The sequence below is a fragment of the Caloenas nicobarica genome, chromosome Z (assembly GCF_036013445.1).
Source record: "Caloenas nicobarica isolate bCalNic1 chromosome Z, bCalNic1.hap1, whole genome shotgun sequence".
NCBI lineage: Eukaryota > Metazoa > Chordata > Aves > Columbiformes > Columbidae > Caloenas > Caloenas nicobarica.
The window spans coordinates 77,327,973-77,353,456 of record NC_088284.1 but is presented as its reverse complement, the minus strand read 5'-3'; the positions used below and the strand labels follow the sequence as shown (position 1 = coordinate 77,353,456).

At 41.1% G+C, this 25,484-nt stretch overlaps 1 protein-coding gene across 2 annotated transcripts; it reads left to right on the top strand.

The window, feature by feature from the left end:
- Nucleotides 1-94: 94 nt before the first annotated feature.
- DHFR (dihydrofolate reductase) lies at nucleotides 95-24,278 on the top strand. Of its 2 annotated transcripts, XM_065657043.1 has the most exons (7): nucleotides 242-268; nucleotides 763-812; nucleotides 3,536-3,606; nucleotides 4,156-4,261; nucleotides 5,123-5,249; nucleotides 15,665-15,780; nucleotides 17,418-24,278. In XM_065657043.1, exons 4-7 carry the CDS (start codon nucleotides 4,176-4,178, stop codon nucleotides 17,503-17,505), a joined length of 417 nt encoding a protein of 138 aa, XP_065513115.1. In that variant the 5' UTR covers nucleotides 242-268; nucleotides 763-812; nucleotides 3,536-3,606; nucleotides 4,156-4,175; the 3' UTR covers nucleotides 17,506-24,278. The 2 variants fall into 2 exon arrangements, with proteins under 2 accessions (XP_065513114.1, XP_065513115.1); XM_065657042.1 differs by lacking the exon at nucleotides 3,536-3,606 and having other exon boundaries at nucleotides 95-268.
- Nucleotides 24,279-25,484: the final 1,206 nt, after the last annotated feature.

Here is a 25,484-nt window from a genome sequence, read left to right as displayed (position 1 = left end):
GGGGGCGCTGCGCTCCGCCCAAGCTCCTCAGCGCTCCGCCCAAGCTCCTCAGCGCTCCGCCCAAGCTCCTCAGCGCTCCGCCGCTGGGCGGGCCGTGTCGCCACCGCCCCCTTCCGCCGCCCCGCCCCGCCCCGCTGCTGCGCCCTCGCTCGGTCCGAAGTCTGTTTGCGGCGGGAGGCGTCATGGTGCGCTCGCTGAACTCCATCGTGGCCGTGTGCCAGAACATGGGCATCGGGAAGGACGGCAGCCTGCCCTGGCCGCCGCTGAGGTACCGCGGGTCCGGCGGGCTCCTTCCCGCCGGCGCGGCGGGCGCACGGGCGGACTACAACTCCCAGCGTGCAGCGCGGCGCGCTCCCTGCCGGCGGGCTGTGCGGGGCCGCGCGTTGCGTGCTGGGAGTTGTAGTCGGGGAGGGCGATGATCGACCGGGCGGGAAAGTGGCCGCCGTGGCGGCGGGGGGGGGCCGCGGCCGGGGCAATGGCTGCCGGGCCCCGCGGCCGTGCTGGGCGATGGCTGCCGGGCCCCGCGGTGCTCCAGGGCTCGGGGAGGCGTGTCGACAGCTTCTCGGTCGCGAGTAATCTCTGCTGCGGGCAGACCCGGGGCCAAAGTTCTCCCTTCAGTCATGGCACCGGGCCAGGCCCTGTCCAGTCTCACCTCCCCGAGCCACGGCGGCATTTGCGTCATATTTTTTTCCCGATTAGAGAAATGTAACTTTTTTTCCTGAACCACGTTGTAAGGTTTTTCATGTTGTTTTGTTTTGTCAGGAACGAGTACAAGTACTTCCAGAGAATGACGAGCACGACCCACGTGGAAGGTACCGTACTCCTTGCTGAGGTGCCGCTGCTTGTTAAAATTAGTTCATGCAGTATCAGTCATGGGAAAGACTGGTGATTTTACTCTCGTCTAACTTAAACGTCCTGCTTCTGCAAACCTTCCCAAGCCTCACAAGTATTTTACCCACTTGTAAATAACATCTGCAGATTATTTCAGATAGAGAAACTAGAGGTGAATCAGAAGTTTCTGGGCTGAACATCATTTCTAAAAAAAAAAGAATTTCAAAGTCCTGTTTCCCCAACAGATTAGAAAACTTCACTTACCTGTCTGTGCCTACAACTCCACTCCTGAACAAATTAAAAATTGAAAGGGTTTTGTATGGCAATGAATTAGCAGAGGTTTGTTTTTTTTTTCAGGCTGCATTATCTTATCTAAGTTGTTTGCTCTGGCTCAGCCTTGACCATTTGTTCCACCCCTCTGACCCTTGTGACAGTAGTTTTGCATGGTTCTCTGAGTGCTGAGCCATCCCAATATGCCAGAAAACCATAACCGTACTGATAATACGCAGCAGCAATTCCGCAGCCACGTGCGATATATCCATACACAGTAACATGCAACTGTGCTGGTAATATGCAGCAATAATGTTCAGGCCCAGCAAGACCTTTGCACAAAAGAATTTTATAGACTGCTGATTTGGTGAGACAAAAGCAGTTATTGTGGGGTGAAAAAAATGGTGAAAAGCAGCAGAAACAAACAGGGATAGGAACACAAAAGACTAAAACAGCTGATTTGTTCTGACTGGGTACTTACCGCTGCCAGAAGAGACAGGTCTTGCCGCATTGCCCCCATTCCTCTTTCGCAGTGACTTTAGCACTGGTTTGACATTTCCTTCTGTAACTCAGTAGTCAAGGCTACTGGGTGTCTCTGGGGACTGTCAGTATGAGGTGTGAGGTAGGATCAGGAAGAAGGTGTTGGGAGAGGGGGAACATGGCTCCCTGAGCCATGCAACTGGCTCACTGTGCCTGATGGAATCAGAACTATGAGAGAAAGCAGGTTTGTCCTCACATTTCTGCTGCTTTCTCACTGTGGTCACTCTTTCCTGTGGTTTTTGGTTGTTTGGTTTTTTTTTTCATGCTCCTATTAAAACTTGTGTCTAGCAAAACTCACTTGTTTGCTAAAACTTCTAGGCAGCCTAACATGTGCCCATGTTTTGATTGAGTGACCTATTCCATATTCTGGTTTGAAAGTCTGTTCCATATTCCAGAAGGAATGTTCAGACTCATTTTGCAGCAGTCTTAAGTGAAGGATTTTGCTTACGTTTTGAAGACCTGATTCAGCCCATTGCAACCTTACGTACAAAAAAGATGTAAAATAATGTAAGTCTTTTTATATGTCTGTGATTTGGATCTTACCCAGCACAAATAATCTGTAATCACAAAAAGATGTTTTAAGTATAATTTAAAAGAAAAGCTTTGCTCCATCCTGACTGCAAATCTTTTGATAAGCTATGATGCTGGGCAGGCAAGTTGCTTTGTAATCAGACCCCTTAATGCATTGTGCTGCCATAAATTTTCACAGCAGGGACATCACCGTTGGTTCAAAAAAGTCAGAGTCACTAATTTTTGAAAGTGAGAATCCCTCATCTTGCTTTTAGTCTATTTGCATGTCTGCACTTGCCCCTGCTGTAAATTAGCTATTGGTCTAGACAAATCTTTGTTCTGACTCTGTAGGCATTCCAGTGTGAATCTTTAGTAAGAAAATACATACATTGTTCAGAACTTGTACGTTTCCTTCAGCAGTGCTGCCAGTGGTCTATGCGAACACATCTAAACTGACACTGCAGTACATCTAAGAAACTTACTCATTGAACTTATCCGCAGAAGAGTCTTCAGATGCTGCTAATAAACAACTGGAGTATTGGTTATGTGGTGTGATCTAGTAGATCCAGCCTCTCAGACCAAGAAGCAGGGAGGATAGCTATGAAAAAATACTGTTTTCTCTAAAATCTCTCCTGCTGTGTAGCACCGTAAATAATTTCCTGTTACCCTTTGTGAGTCTCAACCTCTTTGCTTATTTCTCTGGGAACTCCACTTCCTCATATTCATAGAATCACAGAATAGTTTGGGTTGGAAGGGACCTTCAAAGCGCATCCAGTGCCACCCCTGCCATGAGCAGGGACATCTTCACCCAGATCAGGTTGCTCAGAGCCCTGTCCAGCCTGGCCTGGGATGTCTCCAGGGATAGGGCATCCACCACCTCTCTGGGCAACCTGAGCCAGGCTCTCACCTTCCTCAGTGTCAAGAATTTCTTCCTTATATGTAGCCTGGATCTCCCTCCTTTATTTTAAAACCATCACCCCTGGTCTTGTCATAGCACACTCTGCTAAAAAGTCTGTCCCTATCTTTCTTACAGGCCCCTTTTAAGTACGTGAAGGCCGCAATAAGGTCTCCCTGTAGCCTTCTCTCCTCCAGGCTGAACACCCCAACTCTCTCAGCCTGTCCTCCCAGCAGAGCTCTTCCAGCCTTGGATCATTTCTGTGGCTCCTCTGGCCCCTCTCCAACAGGTCCATGTCTGTCCTGTGCTGAGGGCTCCAGAGCTGGACACAGGACTCCAGGTGGGGTCTCACCAGAGCGGAGTAGAGGGACAGAATCACCTCCCTCCACCTGCTGCCCACACTCCTTTTGATGCAACGAAAGAGAAACCCTCTTCTTAGCAGGATACGTATAAGATATAATCAGGTTATTAATATTTGTGTTTGGTCAGAAATTATATTTGCAGGTGAATTCTAGAATGTGATTGAACACCTGTTGCAGTTCTGCTTTGGATTTCTTTTGGCAAGTTCTTCTCCTAAAATTTGTCCTTTACATGGCTTCTTTTTTTTTCTTAAATAACTCAAAGCTGGCAATTATTGCTGATTTTATAACTTGAATGGTGGAACATGCAAACATAAAGTTGATTACTGTATGCTGCTTGGATTTATAAAGAGAACGATGGTTTTTCACACTAAGAGAACTCTTCGACGATGTTAGTTGGTCTCACACACAAAGATTAATTTGGCCTCATAACTATAGCAGAGCCAATGTCTGTGTAATGCATGTAATGGGCAATGACATGCCTTTTTTGATTTTCTTTCAATTGTAAGTTTATAGGTGTGCATGAAACTACTTTGCTGTCAACTGCCTGCCAAGACTTGGAGGCCACAAAGTTGTTCTGTGCATGTGACCAATTAGAGAAATGAGGCCTAAGCTTGTACTTTTCTTAAGTGCTGAAATGCGGTTTTCAAGGGGGAGGGAGGGAAGGTCCAGCAGCGCCATGAAACAACCAAAACGAATTTTGGACAGAGCAAAAATACCCTTTAAATAAGTGTTTTCTCTCTTATTCAGGTAAACAGAATGCAGTGGTAATGGGTAGAAAAACCTGGTTCTCCGTTCCTGAGAAGCATCGCCCTTTAAAAGACAGAATTAATATAGTGCTCAGCAGAGACCTCAAGTATGTTTGATGGATAATAGGCCTGTAAAATAAATAACAAGTCTGCACCTAAGCATATGTGTAGCAATACATCTTAAAGTAATTCTAAATGTAACATTTTGGATATCTGGATAGGAAACATGTTTGCTATTGGTTCTGAGTGATATCACTACTTCAATTTCTTAATTATTTTAATTTTTTAATTAATTCGCAAAATAATTGTCATTACTTTGCATAATAAATACTAGCCCTAGCTCTACATGCAAACTAACAATTGTCAGTAGTCTTTGTGACTCATGTATTAAACTGTATTTCTCTAGTTCCTGGTTAGGTTCGTGGATCTTACTCCCCTTTTTGAAGTTTATTTTAATTAGCATTTAAGGAAAATAACTGTCCTTTTTCAAAGCACTCTTTTCAAATGCATCACCCACAGTCATCCAAAAATTCTTAAACAAAAATGGTGTATTTCTTTGGAGAATGTTGGTGGGTTTGGGGCTGAATATGGGGGGGTGAGAGGACAGGGGATAGGGGCTTTTTGGCTAGTTTCATTGAATGAAATATTAGTGGTTTAGAAATCTGTATTTCATTTTAGAGATATCAAGATTTCTCAGTTACACCTTTTTAGAAACATGATATAAAATTTCAGATCTGTAATTTATAATGCCTTTTAAGTCACAGTTATGATTAAACTGTGATTTATTGGGCAATCCTGCAGTCAGACGAGAATTCTAACATAGTTTAACAATAATAGGCATTTCAAAATAATTAACTATTGTGAAGCATTTAGTCGTGTGAATTCAACAGAACGCATATCTAGATTGTATTGATTATCATGATGAATGGTCCTTTAATTATTTACTAATAAATCTTGGCTTTTTCTAGGGAAGCCCCAAAAGGAGCGCATTATCTTTCCAAAAGTCTGGATGATGCTTTAACTCTTTTGGATTCACCAGAGTTACAGAGTAAAGTAGACATGGTTTGGATCATTGGAGGCTCTTCAGTTTACAAGGTACATTTAGAGTACTACTAAATTACTCATTTTCTGCAATGGGATGAGGATAGCTTAACTTCATATTACTTCCGCTTTAGGAAGCTCCTTTCTTTCATGTGACCCAGCAAACTCCAGTGATTCCAACAGAACAAGTCTTGGAGAGTAAAATTTCAACTCACAGGAAACCAAATGTTGCTCTTGCTAAAGGTCCGGTATCATACGGTCATTGCACTTTTGCAAGCTTTTCTTAAATATCTAAACTGTTACGTTTATAAACGGAGATCCGTATTGTTACATTTATTTTACTGAGGTAGTACACTGGCTCTGCAGAGGATGTGCGGAAACAAGGAAAAATTATCTGCATTTTTAGCCAAAGTATGACATATTATACAGGTAAGAAAAGAGGATTTAGAGAGAGTTGGCAGGTGATGGTGTCAGCAGTAAGAGGAGATAATCATGCAACAAAACCTAGAACTGACTCTTGTTTTCCCAACCAGCAACCAGGCATCCCTTCTGTTCCCATTCCCCAGGTTTCTCTTCATGTCTAGAATGTCTTGGTATTCAGGTGTCTGTTCATGTCCAAAAAAGGCAGCATGTGCCACTTTTTTTGAGGACTGTCTTTGCAGAGACAAAGCCTTTTATAATCACTTTGCTTTCCCGCAAATGCAATAGTCTGCCTGTTGTTGACTGAGATATTAGCTGCGCAAAGTGAAGGTCTGGAATAAAACCTACTTTGGTTGCTCAGTGTTTCCTCAGCCATCTTTCTCCCTTCCCCAAAAACTCTTCTCATCTTCTATTTATACATGTAAAGTTCAGTCAACTCTCCATGCCTCCACCCACATCCCTGGAGTCATCCTTTTGGCCCCTACACAGTCAGGATTCTGCCTCTTAACAACTCTCAGTTGTTAAGTTCTTGTATAATTTGTATTTCTTGTCAAACAGTACCACACAAAAGATTATTGCCATCAACCCTAGTTTCTTTCATATCAATCAGGAAAATATGGAATAAGGACAACAATAAGCGTTCTTCTGATAAAAAAAACAATTGTAAAGCAAATCCCTTTTTTTTAATATAGTAAAGGAAAAATAGTTCTACTGTCCTTCAGGTCATAAGAAGTATGCTGGGAAATGTACTCCACTTCATGTTTGGCACTTGTACTTCAGGTGTGTGATGACAATGTCATCATGCTCCTGGTAGTGAATTAGAGGTGATAAAGTGCTTTGTATGCCGGGTGGGAGAATAAATGTGCTGATATTTCTTGCATTTGTAGCTTGTGCCTTTCATGAACCTCTTCTTTGTGTCTTAGGGAATGTATCTTTTCAGTAAAAAAAGGCAAAGTAGTTAGATATTGCTAAGATTGTAAGAAAAATAAGATGCATATGCAAATAGCCTGTAAAGCGCTGTTGTTCCTCTATCTTTTTTTTAAATTTATAATCAGTCTTGCATGTGGTGAAGTCCCCCATATATTTGATGTCCAAACGCATTCAGTCTATGATCAAGTATTACCATGTAGAAGTAACCTGTCCTGCAGGCAGTAAGCAGGAAGTTTATTTCTGGAGACAGATTCTCTTCAGATTGGGCATAACTACGCAACATGAGCAAGAGACTGGATTTGGCTTCTGCCTGTGATGCTGCAGGATGCACAATGTGAGCAGCAGCATTTGCCCCTTCTGTGCAATGACTTGTGTGCTCATCTAGTGCTGCAAAGATTTTTGCTTATTCTTCCAGGGGCACCTCTGTTGCAGACTTCCAATTTAACTATTTTTCCAGTGCCTGGCTGATTATTTTGTAGAAAACAATGCCACTTTTTGGACTATGACTTGCCAATACTTAGATTATAAATAGGCAGTTTTGATCAGGAGTACTTTTGCAATATATTACTTGTGCTGGTCAGCAGAAGGGAATAGGACTTAAAATTTCAACTGTTTTTCCCCTTTTAAGTATCTACCTGGAATTTTTAAAAGGAATTTGTAATTCATTAGGGAGAAATCTGACAGTTTTATATAGATTCCTGCATTCAAACTAGCTTTATGATCTTAATTAGAAGACTTTGATGGAAAACATACAGCTCTGCCAAAACTGCAGGTAGTATTTTCAGTGCCTGTATTAAAGATTCACAAAGGATTACAGGAATATTGGCATTATACCATGTAGAAATGTGTGGGAAGTAAAAGAGCAGTTGGTAATTTAAGTGAATCATTTTGTTCAGTAGTTGCAGGTATTTGCTTTTAAAGCATTATTTGGATCTTACTACTTTGTACAGCTTAAGGGTTTAGAACTGACTGTATTTACTAATACAAGCCTGTGATGGAGGGAGTGTAACTGCTTCAGCAAGTAAGTGCAACAGAAGCAGTTTGAAACAGGCGGTGCTGAGGACATGACATTTCTACTTTTAGCACATGGGAGAGTTTAACCCAAACATCAGATCTTTCAAACCATATAAAGCTTTATGAGGACAAACCTTGACGAGGAGAATGGGCCACTCTGGAAAGCACCGTACTTTTCATCTGCCTCCTGCAGATAAGGGTCCCAGCCACCATCAACCCTTTTCTGTTTCTGGTCTTGTACCTGGCTCCTCCTCATCATTTACAAGTAGCACTACCATGGCTGCTGAGTATATCCTCTTCTACATCTAACCGTAGCCACACAACTGTGCAGTAGGGAGCTGTTGTGCACCATGAGAAGCTAGTCTGTTATGATCCCAGTCAGAACTGCATCCCAACTCTGTAAAGTGTCATTTAAAATGCTACGTATTAGAGCTAAGAGTTTGAAGCAGGACAGAATAATGTAAGTTATGTTACATCCCTGTAGATGTTGGGAACTCCAAGTTGTGTGGCACTGAAGGAGCCTGCAAGCAACTTGCAGCATGCTGCACAGATCCTGTCTGTAGAAAGGCATCCTTGGAGTCTTCAGTGTAGCTGCTTTGGCTTGGTTGATCTGTGGCCCTTGTCATAGGGGTTGAGCTCAGGCTGGTGGCATCCTGTTGGTTTAGGGATCTTGGAGGATAAGAAGTAGATGCAGAATGTATTGAATGTGAGGGTGCACAGCTGAGGCCGTCTGTCAAGAGCTACTACAGCAGCTTTGCCATTGCCAGGCAGTAATTCCAGACTCCATATCATTATTCAAGAGAGTGGCTTATTGTCCTGTGGAGCTTTTTAACGCAGCTCCTAACCTTAGCAACTTCTGATCAGTTAATCAGTTTGGGATGGGGAGATCTACCATGATCAGGGTTGTTGTCACTGAGCTCCCTGAAACAATCCTCCAAACCATACTTCTGTAGATGGTATGAGGGGGAAACATGTGCATGATCTTCCAGGCTTTTGCTCTCTTTGGTTTCCCACACCCTTTGTGGGTGCTGTGGGCAGCACCACATCTCAGCTGGAATCCGGTCTCAGGGTCGTAGTCCAGAAGGGTTACCAAGGGTAGCCAATGAACTGCGGCAGATTCACACATTTCAGGATGTTTCTGAAGGACATCAGACTGAAAAGAGATGCTGGCACCTTCTTTTCTGCACAGAGTCACTCAAGGTGTTTGAATGCCTGCCTTATCTGAAAGAGAATCGTAGAATACTTTGGGTTGGAAGGGACCTTCAAAGCTCATCTAGTCCAACCCTCTGCCATGAGCAGGGACATCTTCACCCAGATCAGGTTGCTCAGAGCCCCGTCCAGCCTGGCCTGGGATGTCTCCAGGGATGGGGCATTTACCACCTCTCTGGGCAACCTGGGCCAGGCTCTCACCACCCTCAGTGTCAAAAATTTCTTCCTCGTGTCCAGCTCGAATCTCCTCTCTTCTAGTTTAAAACCATCACCTCTTGTCCTGTTGTAACAAGCTCTGCTGAAGCATCTGTCCCCAGCTTTCTTACAGGCCCCTTTTAAGTACGGCAAGGCCGCAATAAGGTCTCCCTGGAGCCTTCTCTTCTCCAATCTGAGAGAACTCTTTCAGCCTGTCCCCAGCTTTCCCCAACTCTTTCAGCCTGTCCTCCCGGCAGAGCTGTTCCATCCCTCTGATCATCTTGGTGGCTCCTCTGGCCCCTCTCCAACAGGTCTGTGTCTTTCCTGACTGCATCCCCTCTGTGCTTCGTGCTGCCATGCCCAGATACCACACTGGAACACAAGCCTGGCTTATCCAGAGAGTTGTGCCGAGGTGGAGCATCTACCCAGCTGCCTGGCTGCAGAAGGGCACTCTGTGGGACACAGGTGTCCAGTACAGATGGCTCCTGTGCCTTGCCCAGCCTCTAAGAACTGAAGCAAGTGAAGGTGCTGGAGCGTGTGCTCCAGAGTGGCATTTCAGGGCAGGATGGTGCCCTTGGCAGCAGAGGGGCAGCAAATAGGATGGAGGCAAGGGACTGCTGCTATCTGCAACCTTCCTCGCAGGACTGCAGTGGGGAGAGGAGCAAGTCTGACAGTCTCTGAACATTTATAAGGACACAGTGCAGCCGTCTACTGCTTATGGCTATCTTGCCCACTGCCCCTAGGTCTTCAAGGACACAGTTGTCTCCGGGGTGGTGGAAGTTTTGACATAAGCTGCCTCAAGTCCTGTGAAGAACAGAGAAAGGTGAGCTCTGAACAGGGTGCCCATCCAAGTCCTCATGTAGGTGACATTCATACTGTGTTCAGCAGCATACTCTGGGAAACTGTCTCTTCTGGGCCTTGACCTCTGTAGCAGGAAAGGCAGAACAGCTAGACATAGTAGGCATTTTGGTGGGGACAGTGAGAGCTGTGTAGGGTATTGGTATTAGGAAATGAGAGCAGAAAAGACTGAAAACAGCTCCCACAGTCCACCGGGGATTCAAAAAGCTCATGCAGCCTTCATTTTCCTAAGTTTGCCTTGACACTGACAACCTCATCAGGTTTGTAGTCTCCTGATACACCCACAAAGTAGTACTGTTACCTCCAGGGAAGCTTCTGGATTTCTCACAGTGCAGGTTTGCAAGTTGCATTTGTTTGGTTTTCAGTGTGGTACCCTACTGGATCTTCTGAGCTATTCTGGATGTCCTGAGTTCCAGAAGGAGCTGGTGTTGCTATTAATTATACAGATGAGGAAGGAGGAGTGTAGCAGCCCAGCAGTGGCCAGTAGGTCACAGCAGTTACAAAGCCATTATGCGTCAGCAGAGGCACTCCATGATTTTGTGTGAGCACTTGATGATTTGAGAGTCATCTGCTGCCTCATGGGTGCTTGTTGTGTGCTTGAGTCCCTCTTAGCTGTTGGAGCTTATCAGACGTGTTCCTGGAGCAGATTGTCTGGCTGGGTTTCATCCCCAAGAAATTTTATTTATGCACACCACAATTGCTCCCCAGTACAACTAAAGCATGGTGAGTGGGGAGAATTGGAATATTAATTTCAAAACTGTGTTTCTATGGATAAGACACTAATGTAAATGCACTCTTAAAAACAACATTGAGATTTTACTAGGAATAAGAACTGTAAGTCCAGCACATCCCAAATAATTAAACAGAGACTTTAAAAAACAAAACCAGCTCTAGCTTCAGTTATCTGGATGGTATGGTCTTGTGCTGTGTTGTTCGTAGGGTGTTTAATATAAATCCTGCTTTGTAAAAATAACCAAGCACAAATCCCTAAAGAGAACTTGGGGGTGGTGAGGCAGAAACACACAAAACACTAGCAAGAAAACTTAAAAAAAAAAAAAATTGAAAAATTTATGACTCAGGTCCTCATAACCAAGGCCTGTTTAGTAACACGAGAACAGGCTATATGTCAAACAGGTTTTCACCTTGATAAAACAGTTTTCCGTTCAGCATCTTGAACATCTAAAATTGTCTCTTCGAATTTATGTGTTCCTACTCAGCTTGTTGCTTTCTCAGTGCCACAGAAGCAAACAATGAGACTCAAGGTCACATTGCTGAAGTACAGAATTGTGTTTGTATATTAAATCTGGACAACAAACTTGTAATTTAATAACAGAACAAAAAGTTCTTTCATAAGAAGTTTTGTTGGTTTTACTGGTTAGTTAATACCTAGGCTGGCCGTAACAGAGAATAGATGCTGGTGATAAATAACATATGGGGAAATTCTTCAACAAAGAGGCTTGAGCTGGGAAATTAAATTTCCAGTAATCTCCAAGGAAAATTTTTTCTAATATTCATGCTCAGGTGTCTTCCTACGTATTAGTATTTGACATATTGTGTTTGGTAATCTACCTATTTTAATTCTGCAAAATTATTGAATTATGAAGCTACTATTCATATTTAGTGCAGCAAGTCTTTTGCAGATGATTAATTACCCTCTTAAATAGAGTTTCTTGACTAAGCATATAAGCTTCACTGCGTTCTGAATGCCCTGGGTGGATTGTGAATGCCACATTTACTAAGCTTCAAACCTTTGCTGTACCACAGGGGTCACTGCTTTAAAAGGGAAAAGCATTAACAATTAGAGTCACTAGTTTTAGCATTATTTTTTTGAAGCCTGCCAAAACTTTACTAGCTAATACTAATATATTAATATACATTTTAAAGAATACATTTTAGTATGTCTGAATTTCCTGTAAACTATGAAAGAAATAGTAGTAATTTTTCTACATTCCCTGCACATAGGGCGAAGTGGATTTTAGCTGCATACCTGTTGGAATAGAGACTAACGTGTGGAACGAAGTTCCCAAAGAACGTGCTGCAAAGAGCAGGTTCCTCCAAGCTGCGAGGCATTGGTGACGTGGGGGACGTCATGCTGCAGGCTTGAGGCATCATTCTGCTCTGGGAGCAACCCGTGCAAAAAGCTGGGCACGGTGTTGGCTTCTCCGCTAGTTCTGGTTTAGAGTGAACTAATTCGTATGGCTTAATCTCATTAGCATTTTTGGAAGCTGGTAGCATTTTCTTGTGCAAAGGGGAGACTGAAGATTGTCATGGTTGTGCTGTCTGTATGTTCTTTCCCTGTCCCACCAAGCTCGTGATCGTGCTATTTGATTACACACGTTCATGGTCCTGAGCAGTTGTTCCCCAGGAAGGTTACTGTCTTCTGGTGTATATGCAAATGTAACTTTATTACTTCATTACTGTAATGTTGCAGAATCCTTCTTTTCAGGAGAATTTCCCCATGTGTAGTTGTGTAGCTTTGCGTAGTTGTCTGAACTGAAAGAGAGGAATGAGGAGACAATTTTCCTGTATTCCTATGACCCTTCTAGTTGTTTTCTGAGAAAGGGTTTGAGCACTTGAAGTGCAATTCCCTAATATCTCTTATATAACAGTGGCAGGGTCACCACATTACAGCTGATAACGCTGTCCTCTCATAGTGATTTATGTTTCGTAAAAATATATCTGTGACATTGTAGTCATACCTCTGGTGGTCAATACTTCTTGCTCTTTTATAAATAAAATTAGAAGAAACAACTACATTATTAGCAATGGATTAGTGGATTAACTAATAATTTTTTTAAAAAATTTAAAAATTTTCTTTCATTTAGTATCTTCATACTTTAACAGGCTTGAGAGGGACATATCCAGCTTTCCCAGTACAGTCTTCAAAATAAAATCAAGAGGATTGTTAATGTGTAAAGAAAGGTGTAATATTGCTATTACTCCTCAAAAAGCTTTTTGTGTGCCTGTGCTTGCGAACAACCATATTGATTTGACATTCCTTTGGGAAAAAATAATGACTAAAAAAGGTTAATATATGAGTCAGTTGCAGACACAAATCATGCAGCTATGAAAGGTTATTGCTTTTTAAGTTCTTTTTCAAAGCTGCTTGCAGAGATCATAGAGGAAAAGATTTAAAAGACCCTTGTTTAAGACTAACACACAGAAAAGCCTAGTGACTAAAGCATATCTGTTTCTGCAAGGCCAAGATGGTCAGGGTTTTTGGTAAGGGTCATAAAGATTTTTGTTATGCTTGCTTTTGTCCCTGGCAGGGAAGGGCTGGTGGGAGCTACCACAGCATCTCCTCCCTCACTAGGCTTAGCCTTAGGGGCTTGGGAAGGAAGAGTGGTTCCCAGCCTCAGTAAGCTGAGCACTAGCAGCATGGGAAGGAAGGATTTTTGAAGGTGATGGTTCTGATTATCACTGCAACTCTCCTAATAGCCAAAGTTCAGCTTAGGCAAGTCCTTTTACCTAGGTGAGATCTAGAACTTTGTAAGATCTTCAGCTGTGAGATTTTTTTAATGTGTGAAATATATTGTGGCTCTTGTGGCTTCCAAATGCAGCTTGCCTATATGAGCCAAAACATGTTAACAGCTGAAAAACAGAATGCAAATAATCAAACTGTTTGTTTTGCAATTTTCTCTTTTATAATGTTCTCATATTTTGTTTGGATTGGCAATGTTGTTGTCTAGCAGTAGAAAGACTCTTGAAAAATAAGTACCTCATATAGCTACTTTGGCTGTTATTTTATGTAATCAGTAGAATATGAGAGGCAGAAGCAGTGTGTGTGTGTCCTTCTAAAACTTGTGAATCCTTAAATGACTACAAGTAATTGGTCACTTCTGCAGCATTTGGTTGCTATGCCCACTAGTTTACAGTGGTTTGATTAGATCTATAGAAGACTAATTTCCTATATAATATTTCTGAAGCTACTTCTAATGCACAGCTATTTTTCGCTGCAGAGCTTCAGGTCTGTTTTAACCTGTGTTCTACAAAGAGAAACAGAGTAGAGCAACTGAAATGTCAAGTCGAGTCACTTTACAAACATGTTTCTCCTTGCCTGTCGCTGTAATATGCTCACTCTCAGGACAGTGGGCATTCCCAGCTGCTGAGAAGGAAGATGTGGGTTGAAACCAGCTCAAGCCTGTTGCCCTTCTCCAAGTTCTTTTTGTTGCTCGGTTTTCAAGGGCCACTTACACACACAGATCCCTAGAGCTGGTCTGGCTAAGTCGGGAAGCATTTGCACTTTTTTCATTAACTTGGGGACAGTTACACAGCTGGTTGGTTTACTCAACAAATGCAACCATTTGTCTAGAATGGAGGTCACCCTCCAGTCACTTTTGTGCCAAGTACAACTTTATTTGCAATATCAGTGGTCAGCCACTCTGTACATTGTTCCCTGACCTGTCTTGGTGGTACAGAGCTCTCGCTGAAGTTGAATTCCCATAGAGCTGGATAGGAAGTTGATTTGTTCCCTAACTACCAAACAGAAGTATCTCTACTTACAGAATACAGAATGTGTTTATTTGTGAAGCAGATTTTATTCTTCCTCTGTCATTCTGCAGGTGTATGTTTCTCCTCTTACCTCGTACCTTTATTTAAAGAAATCAAAAATGTGATATTTATATGTAAACTAGATGAACGTCAGTTCAATGCCGTTGGATACTGGTGTGCTGTGACTTACCCCTTCCATTTTAAGACATTCTGTAGCAATAGAGCAGCTTTTCTAGAAAGTTCTCGGGAGTAATACCAATTAATTTTGTGAGATGGAGCTTGTTATTACTTGGCTCCTATACTTGTCAAAGTAGTACCTAATAGCATGCTGCATGGTGAATCACCTTTAACAAAGAGCATTGCTCATTGCAAATTTAAGGAAAGGGGAGAAACAGCTGTAAGCTTTTCAAAGATATAACTGGGCACCAGTATAGCCTTTAATGGGCTATTTAATGCAGAGAAAGACTGGAAAGCATGACTTTTCAGTCTGATCTGGAGACAAAATGTCTTTTTTTAACTCCTAAGTTTGTGTGAATTTGTTAGTGAGGAACTCACCTAACAGATGTCTTCATAACTTCTCTTCAACCAAGGAGCTTGGAAAGTTTCCTTCTTGTTGTCGTTATATAATTTTCAAAGCATATTATCACTTTGCCATAATCCAGATACAAAACTTTGAAGTTAAACCAGTAGATAATTTGATCACTGGAGCTGAAAACTAATGCATAGTAAAAATACATTATAAATCCATAGCAGTGATATTAATTAAACATTGGAAGAAATTACCTTGAGGTGTGGGCCCGTTCCACCACTTAAAGCTTCCTGTCTTTCACCGAGGTAGGATTCAGAAATTGCTTGTTGGGACTAGGCCATGATGCTCCTTTCTTCTCATGGGACTACTTGTAATTTTTTCTTTGTTTCTATCAGATGCCCCAAGCTCTGAGAACAGGTGTTGCTGCCACTAACAGGTGGAACTGGCACAAGATGAACTTATGAGGAGGTTTCAAGTTCAATTTTCACTGCTTTCTTTAAATCCTGTAATACATAAAATAATAACTGAGTTTAAGTTTTAGATAACATTTGATATGCAATCTCTAAGTAGAAAATACTTGTCTCTTGGTTCTTTTTGAATGCTGCCATAGTGATGGCTGGTGCAGTCAAAACAAGTATTTGGAGAGTTGGTAAAGAAAGCTTGTGTTCAAGGTAAGAACTTATACTTGATATTATCTTACAGATTTCAAAGAGTGTTATAGAACAAGAATATTAAAAAATTTCATAAAGAACACTACTCCATTCATGGTTGAGCTGTTTTACAGGGAACAACTCAATTTTAATAATTTCTATTGTTTTTAAAGGCAGCGATGGATAAGCCAATTAATCATCGATTATTCGTGACAAGAATTTTGAAGGAATTTGAAAGTGACACATTTTTTCCAGAAATCAACTACAAAGACTACAAACTTCTTACAGAGTAAGTATCAAGATGCATACTAGTCTTGTGTTCAGATGGAAGACTTAATAATCTACTTTGAATGTGTAAGGTACTATTAAAGCCATGTTCCGTTTTGAATTAGAGGTGATTTTCACTGTATTTTTTCCCCAGAGTCATATTTTACTTAGAACCTGGAATTGTACCACACTCAGCACAGAGGGGTTGTTGGAACTTGCTGTGTTCTTCAACCTTCCCATAATATTTACAGTAAAGAATTGCATTTGTCAGTTTGCTTGAAAAGTTACTTACTGTTTCTCATTCTAGAATTGCTCAAATATTTACTAAGCTTCATAACTCTCAGTATATTGTTAATCAATGGTATTTAGCCTCTGAATGTCTTTGATAAATTGCCAAAGGCAAATTAAATGAGTTTGAGCAGAGAGGGTTGAGCCTTTATAGATTTCTAAGGTTGTTCCTTTGTCTTGAGAAAATTATTTCTTCTCAACAAACTTAGTAGGAACAAGTATTGAACTGTAAGTTTTTGCCATTCACTGCGATTTCTCCTATGTTATCCTTGTCATGCTCCAGTCGTACTTGTATGTCTTCTCTGAGGAGATTACATCCAACAGGCAGTAGAGAGGTGGCAAATATTCAAACGTCTGCCTCAAGAACCAGCAAGGAAAGGACTTTCTCCTCTTCTTGCTATTCCCATTTTGATTCCCAGCTGGTTAGAGAGCAGCAGTGGAAGAAATTAAAAGTGTGGCAAGTCACAGGGAATGGGAACGGGTTAGTGCTGAAGTGAGGGAAAGTATGAAGGGGCAGGAGAGACAAACAACGTGAGTGGGGAGGGTGAGTCACCTTCGTCAACCCTTAACGTGTTCTGAACCGCTCTGTGCCGTATCGTGAGCCCACTTTAGTATCCTTATGCCTGACCCAAAGCTGCCCTCTCTCCCTCTTGGTCATTTCTTGGGTTTACATTGGTTTTGGCCACTGTACTGAAATCAGAATTTGGCCTTAAAGTGTGAATTTACAAAATAGTAGATAATTCCTTTGCTAAAGTGGAGACCTGATAGTGTCAAACCTAGCAAATAAAATTTAAAATTTCTTTCTCCCTCAAAGTGAACATAACTCATACAAAATCCTTATCTGTCACAGGGAGCTGAAGAGATTTTTGAAAGTGTCTATTGATAAAAGCTGTTTTAGGAAATCCAGAATATAGAGGAACGCTTTGTACGGTAGCAGTCAGCTGCTTTAAGAAGCTGTTGTAGACTTGTAAGACTCCTTTACCTTAGCATTTCCTCTGAACCGTTTGAGGAAAAGCAAAGCAGAGAAACCCAGAAGTGTTCTGTGTGTCTTCTGCCTTTGCAATAATTTTAAATAATGTGTTGGAGGCTTTTATAAAAATGTTGGCGTTTTTTTACTGAGCCAAAAAGGTGTGGGGTTTTTTCTACATCAGAGTATACTATCTTGATTTAAAAATACGTGCATGCAAGTTGCTGATAGTAGTTAACATGATTCCTTAAAATAGTGTATACTTGTTATACCTGTTGTAAGGATGGTGTTTTCATTTCCTTTTTCAAACATCTTTCTCTAACTGGTTGGATCAATTACAGGTGACCCTGTACATATTTTTATATACTTGTTGGCTTTTGCTTTTTCTTGTCCCCTCTCTCCAGGTACCCAGGTGTCCCTGCTGGTATCCAAGAAGAGAACGGCATCCAGTACAAATTTGAAGTGTATGAAAAAACTGTCATGGCACAATAAACGAGGCTTTCTGTACTTCTGTGTATGGGCAGGCATTTTAAATCCATGGAGTCTTATTGAGTACAAATATGTATTAAATTATTGAGAGAAAATCCTTCTTGATCTTACGGTACCTCAGTAGTGAATGATTCCAAAAAACACTCCCCAGACTGAATATACACCCTGCAGTGGAAATATGAGGCTGGTCAGCAGCGAGAAAGAGGTAGCCCTAAGGAATCACAGAATCACAGAATCGTTGGGGTTGGAAGGGATCTCTGGAGATCATCTAGTCCAACCCACCAGCTAAAGCAGGTTCACCTAGAGTAGATTGCACAGGAATGTGTCCAGGTGGGTGTTGAATGTCTCCAGAGAATGAATACCTCAGCTAAGGTTGTATGAGACCTTGTGTTGATCTTCATAGTCCATGGCAGCATCCCTAACAATTCCGTGGGTAACAAAAGGCATTAGACAGCATCAGAACCTTTCTACTTAAACAAAGGTTTGTGTATCTCGTGATGCAAAACATCTGACACTGAGAAAGCATCAAAACTCCTGAGTTTGGCTGGGATGGCATAGACATTTGTAACAATCTTTAAAAGGTACTGGTGTAGAGGAAAAGGTAAGCAAGCATAATGAGAGAAGTGGAGTCTGGAGGTCTCAGGCAGCAGCTGAGGGATACGCTGATCCTTCATGGAAGTGCTCTCTTGTCATTTTAACTGTCCTGAGTACACAGCCTGATTCAAGCCATTTGACTGAAAACACTGACTTACAAATTAATCTGATAAAGAAATTTCAACATTTCCATTAACTTCATGCCCATATAAAGGCCTGCTGCCCTTACAAAAAGTTGCTGTGTCATCTTGACTGTGGCTGCTTTGCAATATAAGAACATAAACATAGCTTTCTTAACCGAATCTGTGTTCTTACATGCCTTCTAAATGTTATCAGTGCAGGTGCAGAGTGTTAATTTGTCATTGTGATTTTGAATATTTTGTGCAGCATATCAATATGGATTATAAGCAGATAGTGGAGTCCTGTTTCCTCTTTCAGTAAATATAGCTAGTATAATGATGTTTTGTATTACCATTCCCTAAAAGGAGCAAGCAGTTACTGATGCTGCAGTAGCACTAGTTCTAATGGCACACAGTGCCAAGAGTTGACCAAAGTTTGTTATTGGCAGTATTATGACAACATGATCACTAATATTAGTGTGTTCTGAGTGTGGGGAGGTCGTCAGGTGGCAGAAAACTCCCTGTATGAAGTGCCATGGAGAGGAGCTGGGACGCACCATGCCCGTCTGTGTTTCCTTGTGCTGCAGCTGCCACCCAGGGAGTGCGAGCCTGGAGGGAGGAGTTCCTGCCTCCCTTTCACTGCAGGTTAGTCTGAGAACAAAAGAGTGGAAAAAAGGAAAAAAAAAAAAAATAGTAATAACCCTCAAAACTCTGCTGACTGTTTTCCCAAAGCATTTTAAAAGTGTTGTCTTGTGAAGCAGTAGTTTGGGAGATTCACTTAATAATGCTCGTCCTTTAATGTCACACAGTTCTAACATCAGGGAGGGCAGAACTGACCATTGGCAGATTTTATGCGTTCTATCTATACAGGGGACTGTAACAGTGCCCAGTTTTCTAAGATTAAACCTTGATTTTGCTTGTTTTTGAAAAACCGAACTCCTTTGATAAGAGAAAAAGCACTTAGAATATCAGCTATGAACATTTAGTGAATCTTCCATGGCAATTTACAACATTTAACTGATTTAAAAGATAATTTTTGCAGCATCTGCTCTGAGTTGTCTCCGTTTTCTCCGTGTTCCTTTTGCATTCTTAAAAATGTAAGTACTTTCTTCTGTTGATCTTCTTGCCCCATGTGTGCTGACTTGATATCAGTTGTTAAAGATTAAAACAACAAAGTTATACGCTTGCATAATGCAGCAAAAAGTCTCCAGAGTTTTAATTTGCCAACACATTGTGAAAGCGAAGGGAAAAGACTGTTACCAGGCGGATGTTATTTAAAAAAAAAAAAAAAAAAAAAAAAGTCATAATGACCCTAACAAGAGAAAATAACCTCCCAGTAGCATTTAATATGTACCAGTCAGTATCAGAAAACAGGCCACTTGAAATCTCTGCACAGCTAGTCTGCAAAGTACTGTGTTTGTGGGAACTGATGTTTGTTGAAAGTGGAAGCAGAGACTTGGTGCAATGTACGCTTATGCAGTGATACCAATGTGAACGTACATTGGAAAACTTCTGCCTAAGTGTACATTGCAGGAGGTACAGCTCGCTGAGGCCAAAATGTTTTGTAGAACCATTCTGGCTGCAAAACGTAACTTTAACTTGGATGCAAACAAGCCTGTTGGGAACATGGTTACTCTGAGTCCTTTGGACTGACTTAGTCCTCTCCAGATTTAACTAGCTGTTCATTTGTCAAATTCTGTAACAAATTAAGTCAATTTATGATTCGTGGAAATGGGAATTTTTGAAATAGCACAGCAGTTTCCTACTTAAAACTTTTCAGAACCTATTAATGATGCGATCTCTTCAGTATGCCTATCTACCAAAAAGATGTTTTGTTTGTTTGGGGTTTTTGTTTTTCATTTAATAAAAGCATAGCACCTTTTGCATCAGAGCATTTCAATATGCCATACAGATTCCAATCAAGAATTAGGAAAATGCATTTGATTGTAATGAAGTTGGGTCCGAAAGCAGCATGTTCATCCTAATGACAAACACACCAACCGCTACAAGGTCAGATGGTTCCAGTTTCAAGATGGACAGGCAGACGAGTGCAAGTTTGTGTGTTCAGGAACCACATACAAAGTTTGCTGAGAGGTATATTATTTCCAGGGGATGGTTACTTTGCACTTTTTTATTTTTTAATCTGCACCCTTTTAAAAATACCTCAGATTGTTCATCCAAAAACTGGGGCAAGAAAAATGGTTGCTCTCCTAACAACCAGAGTTACCAGCTGGGATTTGTATGGGGCCTTTTTTTTCAAAAGTGATGCTTAGCTGGGTGACAGGTTGGTTGAAAAAGCAACAGATACAAAATGTTTGCTGTTCACCTAAATTGGGCATTGCACCTGTTACCTCCCCATTTATATATCCCAAGGGAAATATAGATATTTTATACTATGGCTTGATCAAAAATCCCCTTTGTTCAAAATACAACTTTCCCACATTTTGTTTACTCCTGTACCTCACTAATGTATGATTCCGTGAAAAGCCATAGATTCTCAGTATGTCTAGTACAGGGGGAAATGTCATGTTTTTCCCCAGTTCCATGAAGCTAAGTACAATGAATAACATCATGAGTGACAATATAATTACCAATCACCAAGAAGAGTATAGTACAGATATAATGTAATCCCCCTCATTCAGGCTTTCCCAGGAACAGAGTGTTGTAAACAGATTAAAAATTTAATTTTTAAGGGTAATACTGGTTTTAACAAGATGGCTAAAACCAAAGGGTCTGCATAAGAGATGAAAAACAAACCATTATGGTTTCTGTTGCTCATCACTCATTATCTCTCTTATCTGACAGGGGACAGCAATTTCCATTTGGCAGTAGAAAGCTGATGTTTTCAGTAGCTCACCAGTAGCCTTAGAGCCGCCGTGTATTCAAGGACAGAATTGGGAACATTTCAACAACAAATCTCTGTCATGGAGAGCAATCCATGGAGAAGAAAGGTACATACTAAATGGGAGTTTCCTAATATAGCAAACAGTGTTATTAGTATATATACAGAACACCAGGGAAAAACAATAACACAACAGTGATTAGCTTGTGCATGTTATCTAAAGAGAGCATCAGGAGCGCTTGACGAGAAATCTTAATTGGGACCAACCATGTTGTCTTCATCAGACTACAGCTAATTTGGAAAAGGCTTAAACCCAAACTAATTCTGAGTAGTTTAACAGCTATGCTAACGGAGGAAGAAGATACAAGCGGGCAGCAGCTGATTTGGAGAGGGGAGAAGCCGTGGGAAGGGTTGTTAGTTAATCAGTGCACAAAATGAGGTGAATAGAGGTGACAAATGAGATGACAAAGCTTGGTCAAGTATGAAACTAGGAGATACCTCCCTCATTATTCAGTTCTGCATTAACTTTCTCTGTTTGCCCAGGAGGGGCGTAGGGATGAAGTCTACAAAATCAGAGTTGACTGACCAAAAAAAAAATCACAAGAATCTTCTGAAGGGGCAGGTCCTGGAACAAAGGAGTGGAAATGTAGAAAGAGAGGCGAGAAGAGGAAACTCACATTTCCTAGAAGGATTGCAGAGTCTCTTGTGTTACTTTGCCCTGTAACTATAATTACTAAGGAAACACTTCCAAACTGCTGCAGGGTTTAACGCTTGTAAGATGCTACAGCAGAGAATTTTGTTAGTGACAGCCTTTCAGGATCTGGGCGTCTGTGTGACTGCTTTTGTCAGCCACACTGAAATCCTCACCTGCAATTCCCATCCTGAAGTGCCTGCACTACACCTAGAAGCGAGAGTCCCACCCCAGAGCACCCAGTGTCTCAGGGGTCGGCACTGTGCCCAGGCTGGTGATCTCCTGCCTCTCTTGGTGGACAGCACATGCTTCTGGGAGTGCATGTGGGAAACCTGCCTATTTTTCTTGGTCTTTTATTACAAATACCTGCTTTCTGCTGGCTCTGGGATGATCCTGGTTTATTCCTGCCTCTGTTTTCTGTCCGCAGATCGTTCTGCCTCGTGTAACATCAAAGCAAAACTTGTACAAGAAGTCTTTTATTAGATTAATTCATGTGGTTGGAAAAAGAACTAACAATCTCTCGACAGAGTCCTTTTCTGATTACATTCTCAAGACTTTTTTTAGGTGACTTGAACAAGGACTTTTGTGCCAAAACTTGCCTGTGTATCTCCAGTTAAATGGGGTTGTTTAATAATGCTGATTATCTCATCATGTAAATCTTGTTTTGCTCGTATTTTTAATGGGTTTGGCTTCAGGATTTGTGTATCACATTCAGTCCTTAAACTACAGTCCTCTCAATTCTGTCCCTTACCTCTTCAGTTGTCCTGCTGGATTGGAAATTTACAGAAATTCAGAGAATTTTTGAGATCAAGAAAAGCAGTCATTTCAGATAGAATGGTTGTCGTGTTTAACCCCAGCCAGCAACTAAGCCCCACACAGCTCACTACCCTCCAGCGGGATGGGGGAGAGAATCAGAAGAGTGAGAAAACTCGTGGGTTGAGATAAAGACGGTTTAATAAGTAAAGCAAATCCACTCCAGGACAGCAGTGCTCCCACACGTGTAACCATTTCTTGGGAAGACAAATGTCCTGAACATTCCCCTTTCCTTCTTCCCCCAGCTTTATATGCTGAGCATGATGTCATATGGTCTGGAACATCCCTCGGTCAGTTGGGATCAGCTCTGTCTGCTCCCAAATTCTTGTGCACACCAGCCCACTCACTGGTGGGTGATGTAAGAAGCAGAAGAGTGCTTGACTCTGCAGGCGCTGCTCAGCAATAAATAAAACATCCCTGTGTTATCAACAGTTCCCAACACAAATCCAAACCATAGCCCTGTATGAGATACTATGAAGAAAATTTGCATAGTCCCAGGCAAAACCAGCATAGTGCTCCTAAGTATGTGCTTGTGTCTGATTAAGTGGTAGTAAGTGTTTTTCCAGAAATCAGCCCAAATATTTGCCTAGTTAAGGAAAGCTTTAGGGATGAAATTAAGTATTCTGCTAAATTATGTCTGCTATGAAAAAAACAAAGAGAAAAAAAAAGTAAATACAGAACTTGAGAGGACAGGAAATGGAAGGTACACTATTACTCAGAAACCTAAATCAATGTCTTTTCCTTCAGCAGTTCAGTTTAATGAGCAACTAATACCGAGCAGAATCTTTTTCAATAAAAAAGCCATTACATACAAGTCACTTTGGCTATAAATTGCATCATTGACTTAACTGAGAAGGGCACTTGCACAGAAACAGAACGTTTGCTCTTCAGAAGTGACATGCTTTTAATGTTCATCCTTCCTCTGAACTCACAGTTTTCCACAGAAAACCCTGCTGTGAACACTCTTGCTCATTCCAGACAGCTGAACTGGTTGATGAATTGCCAGCCCTTTGCTGGAGGTCCCTGCTACACTGCTCAGCACTTCCAGCAGAGCCAGATGGGTTCATTTAAACACCCAGCGACGAGTGATTTCAACTGAACAAAGTGGGTTTTGCCTCAAAGGAAAAACTCAAGTGATCCTTCCCACTGACAGAGGAAACCCTTCCCGGAAAGGGTTGTCAGGCATTGGAAAAGGCTGCCCAGGGCAGTGGTGAAGTCACCATGCCTGGAGGGATTTAAAAGGCGTTCAGATGAGGTTCTTAGGGTCATGGTTTAGTGCCAGAGTTGGGTTATGGTTGAACTCGATGATCCTGAGGGTCTCTTCCAATCAAAATGATTCTATGATTCCCTTTCTTGCGGCAATTAAAAACAGAAGAAAGTGTTAAATACACCTCTCATGTGGGACTAAGTAAGGTAAAACCAATCACTCCAACTCAAACACGGAATTCCTCTGAAGCTTGTGCAGTTGCCTTAAGGAGCACTTTAGAAAATTTTGAACTATTATATTTGATGCTGTATCAGTAGGTTATTAAACACGGCAAAAAAAGCTCCTCAGAACAATTTCTTGTGAAATAGGCTTGAAAGAGAGCTTCACTTTCACTAGTGCAAGAAGAGAGCTTTAATCACTACACCTCATCTTCTTAGGTTTTGTTCAGAAAAGTTAAAATTTAGATCTTTTCCCATCAAGAGTCCTAGGTGGAAAACCTCATTAATTTAAGACACCTAATCTTAGAAAGAATTAATTTTACTAATTATTTTTAGGGTTTTTTTCTCATGTTTGTTCAGTCATTAATCATACAAAGAGACAATTTGTTCTTCTGGAGTTATTTACTCACTAAATGCCTTTGTGCACATTGCTATTTCACTCAGTCAAGACTGATTTCTTCAGACCATTGAGTCTCCGTGTCCTTCACCAAATCGCGGTTCCCTTTCAGATGGAGTTACATAGATTTTCTTCCTTTTGTCACACAGCAGTTACACAATTGTTTAGTGCACAATTCAATATATTTTTTTTTCTACTATGTAATTCAAATTCCTCTAGAAACTACTACAGTGCACAAAGGGTACAGACAACATTCTGCTGTAATCTAAATAATAATTGATTTCATTCAGTGTATTATTTATCCCCATATGAAGGAAATCCATATCCTTCAATTACAGCAGAATAACAGCTTGGTCTTCTCAAAAAATAAAAAACAATCTGTCAGCGGAAAAACAAAACAAAACAAAACAACTTTGTAACCAAACTTGGAGGTTTTTTTCCTTCTCAGTAGCATGAAAGATTCATCTGTTATTGACCATCACTAGTATATGAATTTATGCCTGTAAGCAGAGAAAGTAGCAGTTCATGTCTTGTATAATTATGTGATTTTTCATCCTAATTAGAAAAGAAGTGCTGTGGTTAGGAGTCACTATATTGACGTATTGACATAAGTCCTTGTTATATGCTTTGCTGCCCTCTTTGCCAATACACCTACCACTATAATGCCAAATAATTTTAAAATAACTTCTTTCTATTTTCAGTTTTTCTGAACACATTTATAAGAATCAACTCTGTGGATGTTCATGTACTGCGTTAGTAATATCTGATTCACACAAGATGAAATAAAAACTCTGGCAAAAGAGTTATCCCATGAGCCTGCTGATTTACAACACTCAAGAAACTAGCATTTGCATTTTGTAGCATTGCAAATGGTTGTGTCGATGGAGCGAGACATTTTAGTGCAATATATTCTGTAAAATTGTGTGAAGAACTCCCCTCACCAATCATAATTATTCCTGCAAGTACAAGAGCAATTCCCACGCACAGTCAATTTTTGAATTGAAATAATTAGCAAAAATGCACCAAACATTTCAGAGAGCATATTGTTCCAGAAAGAAGACTACTTGTTATAACTACATAATTAAAACACACCTGACAGAA